Source organism: Capsicum annuum, chromosome 2 (genome assembly GCF_002878395.1).
Source record: "Capsicum annuum cultivar UCD-10X-F1 chromosome 2, UCD10Xv1.1, whole genome shotgun sequence".
NCBI classification, from domain to species: Eukaryota; Viridiplantae; Streptophyta; class Magnoliopsida; order Solanales; family Solanaceae; genus Capsicum; species Capsicum annuum.
In genome coordinates, this window is record NC_061112.1 from 137,235,028 (window position 1) to 137,246,768 (window position 11,741).

The 11,741-nt window shown below is 33.6% G+C and overlaps 2 protein-coding genes across 2 annotated transcripts; both read right to left on the bottom strand.

Moving 5' to 3' along the window:
- Window positions 1-480: 480 nt before the first annotated feature.
- LOC107859787 (catalase isozyme 1) lies at window positions 481-5,662 on the bottom strand. The gene is made up of 8 exons (XM_016704895.2): window positions 4,880-5,662; window positions 4,634-4,730; window positions 3,227-3,504; window positions 1,934-2,710; window positions 1,452-1,541; window positions 1,235-1,302; window positions 1,033-1,126; window positions 481-754 (listed from the first exon to the last, which is right to left on the bottom strand). The coding sequence occupies exons 1-8, from the start codon at window positions 4,892-4,894 to the stop codon at window positions 695-697; spliced, it is 1,479 nt and encodes a 492-aa protein (XP_016560381.1). The 5' UTR covers window positions 4,895-5,662; the 3' UTR covers window positions 481-694.
- A 3,447-nt stretch (window positions 5,663-9,109) lies between these two features.
- LOC107861290 (protein enabled homolog) lies at window positions 9,110-10,283 on the bottom strand. Its single transcript, XM_016706636.2, has 2 exons — window positions 9,636-10,283; window positions 9,110-9,558 (listed from the first exon to the last, which is right to left on the bottom strand). Exons 1-2 carry the CDS (start codon window positions 9,889-9,891, stop codon window positions 9,272-9,274), a joined length of 543 nt encoding a protein of 180 aa, XP_016562122.1. The 5' UTR covers window positions 9,892-10,283; the 3' UTR covers window positions 9,110-9,271.
- Window positions 10,284-11,741: the final 1,458 nt, after the last annotated feature.

Sequence of the window (11,741 nt, forward strand, 5' to 3'; positions counted from 1 at the left end):
ACTGAGATGAAGACATACACAACACTATGTGCACAAAATAATTATTAACGCAGGATCATTATCCAACAAGACATCGCATAGCGATATATGAAAACTACAATAGTTTAGATAACAAATCTCTAACCCAAATCCCACACTGTTGTGCATATATAGTTTAGATACGTATATTAGCAGAAAACTACAATAGTTTCATATATCGCTATTGTTGGATTATGTTGCTATTTCCTAGTGCCAATTGCTTATGCCGGATGAAAGTCAGTATCCCAACCTTACAAATTCTCTAAGCCTTCTAAATAATGTTATGGTGAATGATTAGGATAAAAGGAGAAAATAATTTGGGTGTGTGTTTAAGTTCATGTGGACTGCAATAAATACTAAACCACGTTTTTGGTGCCAAAAAATTCACCAAAAATCCTCCTAAAAGTAACTGTTTTGGGACCCAAAAATCAATCATGACAAAATTTGTAAATAAATACTTGGTACAAAAAAAAGAAATATTATCTGTAACTTCCATTCATTATTCATATTACAATAGCAACACAATAACAAATGCACATGTATTAGGAATACTATCCTTATTTCATCTTAATATGATCGTCCACCTAATTATACATTTTGCTATACGATTAGAATAGTTACTAAAACTCTCACATTGAGATCATCACCTCCTCCAAAACCATTAAAATCTTCATCTTCATATGCTTGGTCTCACATTAAGCCTAGAAGCAAGCTTTTGACCCAGAGATTTGTCAGCCTGCAGTAATCCATTTAACATTGTCAAGAAATTTACAGAATCACTCATCGCTCTATGAAATTACTGTCAAGATAAAGTCTAGTTTGAGAAATTCAAAATCTAGGGTGAGTAGGTTTAGAATGTAATCTTACAATATGTGTGCCTTTTAACCCTTTTTTTTTTTTTTTTCTGCATGTATAGATAGTTTGAACGGAAAGCAACGAGTACAGTTGAACCAGCAGGTTTATGCTAAATTCACCTCTGCCTAACACAAATTTAGGGTATAATGAAATACTGACCTGAGACCAGTATGAGATCCAAATGCTGCGTATTTCATAAGTGATCCTCGGATCAGACAAGGCCTCCACCCACCGGCGAATAAAGCGTTCTTGCCTGTGATTGAGAAAACAAGTATATCAAACAGAATGGAGGATATTCGGGTTTAGGACTACTGAATGTAACTTACAACACCACAGATTACGATATGTCAATCATGTTTACCTGTCAGCGGAGAATGAGCGATACCTTTCTCCTGGTTGCTGGAAATTGTTCTCTTTCTGAATGATACACTGTAAGAAATTTCAGCAGAACAAAAGTTAAATCAAGTCCAACAGATCCACTTTAATATGCATTTCCTGGATAGCTGGTTACACTGCTTCAGAAGTTAGTCTTAATTCAGCTTCAAATGTAATTAGGTAATAGGTAAAGAGGAACAAACCTTCTCGCGTTTGCCACTGCAAACTGTTGTAGGAATAGGATAGTTCTCAGCATGGCGAACTGGATCATACCTTGAAGGGAAGTAATCGATCTGCAATTAACCATGCATTAAATATTATAAAGTAACACTATAACTAAAACACAAATAAACCAAGACATTATTAAATAAACTGAAGTTATAACGCTATATATCTGACGAACTTGTATGAACTTGCACGTAAGCTAAAGGCATTCCATTTGCTGCAATAATGCATAGGTATTTTGTGGTATTAGTATAAAAACTTTTACAATGTCAGTGCAAAATAACTGGCTATTTCCCTATCTTTTTTAGTGACTATATCACCTTTACTATGAAAAGTAACTTATTGTTATACATGGTAAAAAGAACAGAATGTTGACCTGATGCCGTTGAAAACTTTAAAAGATTAAGATCATAAAATCCATGGATGGATATGTTCTGATATGGAAGGAGAGAGAACGTACCTCCTCATCCCTGTGCATAAAATTCATAGAGCCATCATAGTGATTGTTGTGATGAGCACACTTTGGAGCATTAGCAGGAAGTTGCAAATAGTTTGGCCCAAGTCGATACCGTTGGGTATCAGAGTAGGAGAAAATACGAGTTTGAAGCATCTTATCATCTGAGTAATAAACCCCTGGAACCACAATAGAAGGGCAGAAAGCTAGCTGCTCATTCTCATTAAAGAAGTTATCAATGTTCTTGTTCAGAACTAATCTTCCCACCGGCTGCAAAGGAAAGATATCCTCTGGCCAAGTTTTTGTCACATCGAGTGGATCAAAATCAAATCTGTCTTCATGAGCTGGATCCATGGTCTGAATGAAAAGCTTCCATTCAGGATAATTTCCAGCTGCAATAGAGTCATAGAGATCCTGAGTAGCGTGGCTGTGATTTGCTCCTCCAACTCGGATTGCCTCTTCTTCCAACAAGGACTTGACACCACATGTGGGCCTCCAGTGGAACTTCACATAGGTTGATTTCCCAGCCTTGTTGATCAATGTGAATGTGTGGACACCAGATCCGTCCATGTGCCTGTAATCTTGTGGTATACCAATATCATCGAATAGGAAAGTGAACATGTGCAGGCTTTCAGGATGATGAGAGAAAAAATCAAGGACCCTCCAATTCTCCTGGATATGGGACTTAGGATTTGGCTTCAGAGAATGAACCATGTCAGGGAACTTCATTCCATCACGGATGAAGAAGACGGGGAAGTTGTTCCCTACCAGATCAAAGTTTCCCTGATGCAGGCATATCAAAATTAGGGCAGAAGATAAGGACTAACTTCAAATTCAATCAACAAATTGCAAATATAATGCAAACATGTTTTGAAAACCAACGAGATCTTTTCTTGATGAGACTATGAAAAGGCAGGCGGGAATCATGAAAATTAGGCAGCATAAAAGTCACTGCATGGTATTGAATATCAAACAGCCCTATGGTCTCTTGCACGGTGTTAAGGAACATAAACAATCACGTCATATTACATAACCTGACTGAATGTTAGCAAACAAGCAGATCCATATGCAGGGTACTTAAAGAAAGGTATGTACTAGGACATGCAGATACACTAAAGAAAAAGCTAAATGAACTCCACATATATGAAGCAGTCCAGGCAACTCTTAGGGAAACATATTAAGCCATGTGCCAATAAAGAAATTATTAAAACATGCATACTCCAGTCTGCATATGGAAATTGAAGTATGAAGGTACAGAATAATAGTAGTCATAACTTGTCAAATTGATGTTTGGCATACCTCTCTAGTGTAGAACTTGACAGCAAAACCACGAGGGTCTCTCAGAGTTTCAGGACTACCCCTCTCATGAATAACAGTAGAAAATCTCACAATGACAGGAGTCTGGACACCGGGAGCTCGAAGGAAATCAGCACAGGTAAGGTGAGTAATGTCATGAGTAACTTCAAAAAACCCTTTGGCACTAGCACCACGGGCATGAACAACACGTTCCGCGATACGTTCCCTGTCAAAGTTGGCAAGTTTCTCCACCAAATGGTAATCCTCAAGCAACACAGGACCTGGAAAGAAAATTATATGAGCAGCCACAAACACAAATATGTAAAAGATTCTATCATACAACAACGTCTCTCTCCATATCAAGTATGATATAGTAATGTAAAAATGGAGTAATAACATGCTATAACTGGTTTAATTGCACTGATAATATATTCTTTACATAACAATTCTTTACATCGTAAGTGTGCATAACTTAAATTCTATGTAAAATTAACATTGATCCTACAGGGTGCTAGTTATGTTAGCAAACAACTTGAAGAAAAACTTGACAACAGCTATTTTCGAATTGATAGTAAAATATCATCAAGATGCAAAGCACTATTTGTGTCAATATACCAAGGGTAAGTTTTTTCCCAGAGCTAATAAAGTAATGAACATAATAAGTTCACAACTTAACCTTCAAGACAGTAGACAGACAGATGGATAAGCATATGTGGGATGAAGATTCTACATTGAAATAAGAGCCACCCATTTTTTTGCATATAAAGAGTGATATAAAAACCTCCCGGGAACCAAAACAAATGGTGATTGCTTACAATCTGAGACCAAAATGGCTGGATTTGACAGTAGAATCTAATAAACCCTCCATATCAAAAGCTATGCCTCATTCCCTCTCCGACAACTCTTTAACTCTTTAATTGTAACTTGCCACATGGCATGTTTAATATTATAAGATTAAGGACATTTTGGTACATTCAACATATATTTAGTTTAAGACCACGAATCAAACAAATTGAAACGGAGTGAGTAGTAATAATATTAGTGAAGAGCTACTAATAAGAAGAAATTAGGTGACAGGGAACATATGTCAGAGGCATAAATAAATGGAAGCAACTTCTAATTAACCAACCATGGGCCAAATAATATGCACACATTGAGTTTACATGGAAATGAGATCTCTTGTCCACTTACAGTTTTAAGAGAAGAAAATGACCTTTTCAGATATCTTAAGAGTAAAAATGAAATAAAAAGTACCGTATAAAACTAAAATTTTGTAAAGGACTAGAAAACCATTTCTCTGGAGTTTAACTCCTAAAAGATAATTGGCAAAGCACATTTCAGTGCTTTAACCAGAAGCAGTTACCAAAGAGATTTCCATTTTAAAATGATTTTTAAGTTAAAAAAAGATACCTCTAGCACCAACAGTAAGAGATGAATTGTTGTTCCAAACTGGAGCACCAGAATTAGTGGTACAGAATGGTGAATTGAAAGCACTTGACGGACGGTACTGCATTATAACATTAACAGAACCATACATAAGTTACTCATGAAAAATAGAAATGGCGAAATTAATTAATAACAATGTAAAAGATAGATAACAAACTGTACTATACCATTAACTAATAAAAGCAAAGTTTGAAGGAAGAAGAATTATACCTTGTAAGGATCCATTAGAAAGCTAAGGTGAGAGCGGTAGGATATTATTAGTATAAAGTAAGAAGAACAAAGGGAGGAGAGAAAGGGGACTTGTGGTCTTAACCAATCGACTTAGTCCCGGGAAATGAATGAATATAATAAGAGGAGGGAATGCCCGGCTCGTATTTATATTGAATATTTTTTATTCAGTTTTTTTATCCGAAGTTTAGAGTTAGAGTGGTTTCGACCAAAGGTAACTCCATTCTTATAGTTCGAAGTCAGAAGTTGTAATTAACAATAAGTACTTATCATTTCAACATAACCTTAAACATATATTTTGGTTGTCTTTAATTCTCCATAGATCCTTCAATAAAACTTTGCTCGTACTTAATGTACATAGTAAGCAAATTAATAAGCCTGTTTTTATGAAAAAATACGCACTAGGACAACAAATTAAGGCCAATTTCCTTGCAAGAATTCTTTAAGGTGGTAGTAATTCAGTTGAGATTAAACAAGTTACATAAGGATAAGCAGGAGATCTAATAAATTAGCCTAAAAGACATTATTTAGTACTCGTATTTGGAAAAGAAATTGACCTAACATGAATATAAATATAAATGATTTACATCACTAGTCCATTCCAACTAATTAGGGAAGCTATAAATTAATGGATTGCATTAAATTAACCAACTAAATTATGTTCAGTAAGAAGAGAGAAAATCATACTAATGTTTGACTACGTACTGAGTCTGGGTTATTACATGATTAGATTGCAAAATGCGGAGAATATGTAAAAAAAAAACTATTATGGCCTCCATATAAAAATCGTGCATGCCTAATTTTAGGCTTAGGGGGGGAAAATGGGAAAACAAATGGCACAGAATTTGTAGCGTCAGCACGTGGTTAGGAATCACTAGTAGGGAAAGATGGGTCCAAGTAGAATTATTTTTTTGTGAAGGTGATAAATAGTGGACTTTGGATAATATTTGAAAAAAAAATATGAGAACGTAATGTATTCAGGTTTCCTTATCTTGTTTTATTACTTGCAGAATCATCTAGGCCTTAGCTAGCATAGAAACAAGCAACAATAAATATGTAAACCTATCAATACCACTAAAAGGCAGAAAAAAGGGTAAGGGGTCATTTAGAGCCACACAAAATGTAACACTGAACATTTGCCAACGATTGTCAGTATAAAATGTACGTGGAGCTAAGATCCTTTTCACATTGCTAGTAACATTGTTTTTATTCTTTGGATTTTGGAGGGGATTGGAGAAGAGAAAGCACACACGTCATGTAGTGGAAAGTACTCAATAGTCACTACGAGTATAAATTAAAAAATAACTATAAGAATGTGAAACATCCAAGAGGAAAAAAAAATTGTATTATTGGTTCATGAAATTGCAAGATTGCAAAAGAGTTGAGCTATTGTCAACTTCCTTTTTGTCATGTCTGAACAAATTAGTACCAAAAAGGAAATACTTGTAATTTATAGTACTACTAGTGAATTAAGGACTTAATTAACTTGTATTATCAGTGTTAGACCCCACACTAATTGGAATTTTAAGGGTGGCTAATGCACTTTGGCCTAAATTTAACTTCAAAAACCTTCGCGCGGGTCGTTTCAAAAGGATCGAGACTTATTTAAGATTTGGATCAGTCGGGGCAGAGCCAAGTGGGAGTATGGGGTTCAACGAAAAACTACATTGTATATAGAAGGTTAAATTTTTTTTGTATGTTCATGATTAATTTGTCCATTTTGCTTCTTTATAGTACTCTTTAGAATTTGATATGCTTTCAGCTGAAAGTAATGTTGATAGTTGATACTAATATTCTTTTTACAGTAATTAACTAAGAAAAATAGATCGATTGCATGTATGATTGAAAGAATTTGCTAGAGTTCTTCACAGTGAATGACTATGCTTTGAAGTTCTGATTGTATTTGAGTCTCATTTTAGTAATTATAAGTTCCAGAAAACTGAGTAGTTTAACCTCTTAGGACTTGATAGTTTTTAAAGAGTTGAAGTTTGAACTTGGCTTTCCTTTTAAGAAATGGGAAGCAACACATTTGTTTTAATAACCTATAATGTTGAGTGATCTGGGTGCTTTTGAGCTGCATGAAACATGTTACTACAATTTTTATTTGCAGGTTACTCTATCGATAAAGAGAAAGTTGAAGTATTTTCACTTTTAAAAACTTTTTATCACATGTATTTGAGATTATAAACGACAAAAATATTGCAAATAAACTAGAAACAAATTAGCATCAGTGTTAGAAGGTGTGATTAGTTACCTACACTCAAATTTGTATATTGATAATTATAGTAATAAAAGTTAACTTTGTACAAATGATGCTATATTACAAGACATGTCGTATTTGTACACAACTTCTTTAGTAAAATACTTTAGTTTAACTAGAAAACCATATTGTTGGGCCTGCGCTTCATAAGGAAGAGCCTTTCTTTTGTTCCAATTTTGGACCTAACTGACCCTTGTCATTCTCCATTCACATAATTGTAACATACAAAAGAGGAGGAGGGCAATGACCAAACCTCCAAACAATATAATGGATAAATTACACAAATCAGATACTTAAAAGATTATATTACCTAATATTCTTTACTTTTTAAAAATTTACATAAAATTTCATTTTCAACTTTACTCTTCATACATATCAAGAAAACCCACATCCTATTTTTATTCCACCATTAACTCATTCAAGATTTCCTTTCCTAAAATATCTCCCTAATTATCAACAATTAAATCATCTTCCTTCCTGATTTTTTTCTCTTCCATTAATGCTTAAATCATCTTCCTTCCTGTTTTTTTCTCCTCCATTAATGCATGCAACTTTTTTTTTTCCTCTCCTAAAATCTCTCCCATTTTTTTAAAAAAATCTATTGATACAGATATAAATTTATTTAGTTATTAATTTATGTTTATTTTTTTCATGCTGATTTATATGAATGATAAATATGATGTCATTATATGGATATTATGGTGATTCATACGATAGATGCATTTTGTATGATTTTAACGTATGATACATATGATATTAATGGGTGATACATATTATATTATGGTGATTCATATGGTAGATACAATTATTGGGTGATTCATATGATATTAATGGGTGATATATATGGTGTTATGGTGATTTATATGGAAGATACAATAATTTATTTCAATTATTGGGTGATTCATATATATGGTATTATGGTGATTCATATGGTAGATACAATTATTTATTTCAATTATTGGGTGATTCATATGATATTAATGGGTGATATATATATGGTATTATGGTGATTTATATGGTAGATACAATTATTTATTTCAATTAATGGATGATTCATATGTTATTAATGAAAGGTAATGGTGTAGTCAGTGTAGGAAACAAAAGTAATAATATTTATAAAAAAAAAAGACTAAAAGCAGAAGTGAAACATAATTAAAATTAAATCTAAAAAAAAGCAGACTAAAATTAAATAAGAAATTAAAGACAAAGAAAGAGAAGAAAAGACCAAAAAAACAAATCTTTCATAATTAAAGACGAAAAAGAGAAACATAATTAAAACACCTAAATTAAATCTAAAAAAAGAGAAAAATTAGACATCTTTCCTTGAATAAAAGAATACAATGAATAAAAGAGAATCTATTATTTCTTAAATAAATATCTTGTTAGTTTCAAATGTATCACTTTTTATATGTATCACCATTTCAAACAATCGGGATAAAATATAATTAACAAAATAGTCGGAATTTTATGTAATATAGCTTAAAGATTCTGGGATTTATGTAAGTTACCTGTAAAAATTGTATAGAACAGTCTACAAAAAGCGATGAGGATACATAAGCTGAGCAAAAGTCCTCCATAGCTCTATAAAAAAAATTTAAATCAGCTTACAAAGAAATTGAATTATTCATATTTCCTCCTAATACTAGGAAGTTACATTTTGTCAAGTTGAAAGAATCCCTTCACGTCTCTAGGAAGATGTTGAAAAGAGTGGAATAAGGTGCCCATTCTTGATCATATTGGTAACCAGCAGTGAGCAGTGAATCAAGCTCAAGGATGAATTTAATGAAGCCATTCGGAATACACAAATCACTTCCATAGTCTGTGCACTACCTTGCACGACTAGTAATTATATAAACTAACAAGGTAACTATATATATTGAAACAAAAAGAGATAAATGAAAATAACTACTAGTATAACAAAAACAGAAATACAAACACACAAAATGTCCATAAAATAAAATATAGTAATAAAAACATGCATGAAACCACTGCAAATGCAGATTAGAGAAACCAAGGGGACTTGGTGCAACCAGCAATGTTTGTCCCTTGCTCTAAGTCATGGAAACACGAAATAGTAATTTTTAAATAAAACCAAGTTCTGATAATTAAATTCTTCAATTTTCTCCATCTTCCTCTGGTGGCAAGTTTAGATCAGGCAAGTCAGGGTACCCCCTCACCCCAGGCACCGCGTCATCGCGTCTAGCTGAACCTGGTTCTCCTCCTTGTGCTGCCTCCTGGTTCGACACTGGAGGAGGATGCGGCTGGGGTGGAGGCAGGGGCGAACCTGGTCCTATAGCAGCCTGTCCTCCTTGTGCTGCCTCCTGGTTCGGCACTCGAGGAGGATGTGGCTGACGTGGAGGCGAGAGCGGCAGATCAATAGTCATTTGACACGTGTCAAATCCTGCATTTATATTTTAAAACACTCAATAAGTATTTTGAACACGGACATATATATAAATGAGAGGTTATGAGTAGTACCTCTTCCAGCTGATGATGAACCTGATCCTTCATCATTCAAATCCCGCTCTGCATAGATCCGGATGCCATCAGTGGTTGTAACAATCGAAGTGGTCCTGTAGAAGGGGCGACGAGGCGTCCCTAGTACACGTCTGCCCCCTCCTGCCCTAGATCCGTTTGCCGAAAGAGCAGGACTTGGCGAAGCAGGAGGAGGAGTAACATTGTTACTGCGCTGACCAGCAGTATTGGGATCTGGTGAAGTATTGTTCTCTTGCATCTCTTGATCAACGCCATTTTCGCTCTTCAAATATTCAAAGAAAGAAAAAGATCTTAGGATCAAATTAAATAAGAAAATATAAATAGTTGAGGCATTGGAAGAAAGTAACTTTGGTGATACATGGTGGCGGGAACCATTATAATTCCCAGTGGCGGATTCAAGAGTTTCGTTCCGGGGTCAAAAAAAGTAAGCATGCTGAGAGCATTGTAATTTATTGCAGTGGTGGACCCAGCAATTTTAGGTTGTGGGTGCTTTCAAAAAAAAATTATTAAAGGGTGCAGTTACAGGAATTCAATAAGAGGATGGGAGGCAAGAAAGTTATGTTAAAGTCAGAGCATCCAACCATGCTTTTGTTCTCTGGATGCTTTTTTATATATTTTACCATTTTTTCACTGTTTCTTATATAATTATACCTCTTTTACGTCGAGTTTAGTGGTTGCTCGAGCACCCGAAAAATGCACGTGGATCCACCCCTAATTTAGCGAGTCGAATTAGATATGAATGGGTCGGACCTTATATGAGTGGGCATAAATTATATAATTTTCAATCTAAATTAAATATTTTTATTTAAAAAATTATATTGAAATAGTTGAAAAAGAGAGTAACGTAAAGGGAAAAATGATAAAGAACGGCTGAAGTAAAAAAGACTAGGAAAATCCTACAATGTATCTCCAAACACGTTTGCAAATGAAAACAAAATAAACTTTAAATTTTAAAACTGATTTATGTTGGTAGATAAATTAAGAAAATTTACGTCGTTTGCAGTCCTTCGCCTAATTGATTCAGCGTTATCGGAACTGCTTGATGATGCCATATCTAACTGCTTATTTCAAAGGAAAAAATAATTAGATGGATCAATATTATTGAGGAGATGAAAAAAAGTAATGTAGAAGTCCTACTTATAGCTCTCACTTGTCATGTTATATCTGATAAAACATTTACTCTATTGCCAAATATACAAAACATTTAGTTGCCTAATATTAATCTATAGCTATCTAATAAATATGTAACTATATAATTATATTGACGTAATTTGAGTTGATATATAAACTAACTTACCAAAAGCGATTAAGGAATGTTAATTAATCATATTGATGAATTAAATTACATGCCAACAGATCAGAATGTATAAATTAGAAAATTATTACAAATATTAATACTTACTTATCGCATAATTGGGTCTAGTCATTGTTGCTATATTGCATGGTTCACTTATGGTCAAGGAAACAAAAAGAAAAAAAAAATGAAAATCCATTGAGTTGAGAATGATATGTTTAATTTTTTCTTTAATAATAACAATTATATCGCAATTCAAAAATATTATTAGGACTAACTAAATATATGAATCATTTGTATCAATTTGGATCAACATTTGGGCTCGTTTCATTTCTCCCTACTTAGTAATTTATTCTTTATAGATATAATCAAACTTAGGCGATTTCAACCAAACAATGTACCTGATACTAGTAATTAATGACCAAATCTTAATTATCCCAATGTATCGCCAAACAGCGGTACTTTGTTTCTGTATTATTGAATTCTTTACTTCGCCAATTAATCGATATGTCTTCTATAAATAATAAGTTTCTTTTACATTTTCTTCATGTGGTTTTAAGTTTACATCATTTTTTAAAGAGATAATATATCGAAACACTCTTAAATTTGTATCCAAAATTTACTTTAGATCCTAAACTAATTAGGCAATTATTTACCCCCTTAACAACTTTCAAGTGAATTTTTTTTCACCCTAAAAAATTATACCACTCTCAATACGGAGAGTGAAGTGCACGCGCCCCACGTAATTGCCAAATCAGTGCCTGTCATTGCCACGTAAGAAATTGTAATTTTTT

Bases quoted from the DNA above. Each gene is read 5' to 3' on its own strand.
- LOC107859787 (XM_016704895.2), bottom strand. The intron at 2,711-3,226 runs GTATGCCAAACA...TGCCTGCATCAG, and splicing joins TCAAGTTCTACACTAGAGAG to GGAAACTTTGATCTGGTAGG. The intron at 1,542-1,933 runs GTACGTTCTCTC...GGTTAATTGCAG, and splicing joins TTATGCACAGGGATGAGGAG to ATCGATTACTTCCCTTCAAG.
- LOC107861290 (XM_016706636.2), bottom strand. From the start codon at position 9,891: ATGCAAGAGAACAATACTTCACCAGATCCCAATACTGCTGGTCAGCGC. The intron at 9,559-9,635 runs GTACTACTCATA...ATATAAATGCAG, and splicing joins TTCATCATCAGCTGGAAGAG to GATTTGACACGTGTCAAATG.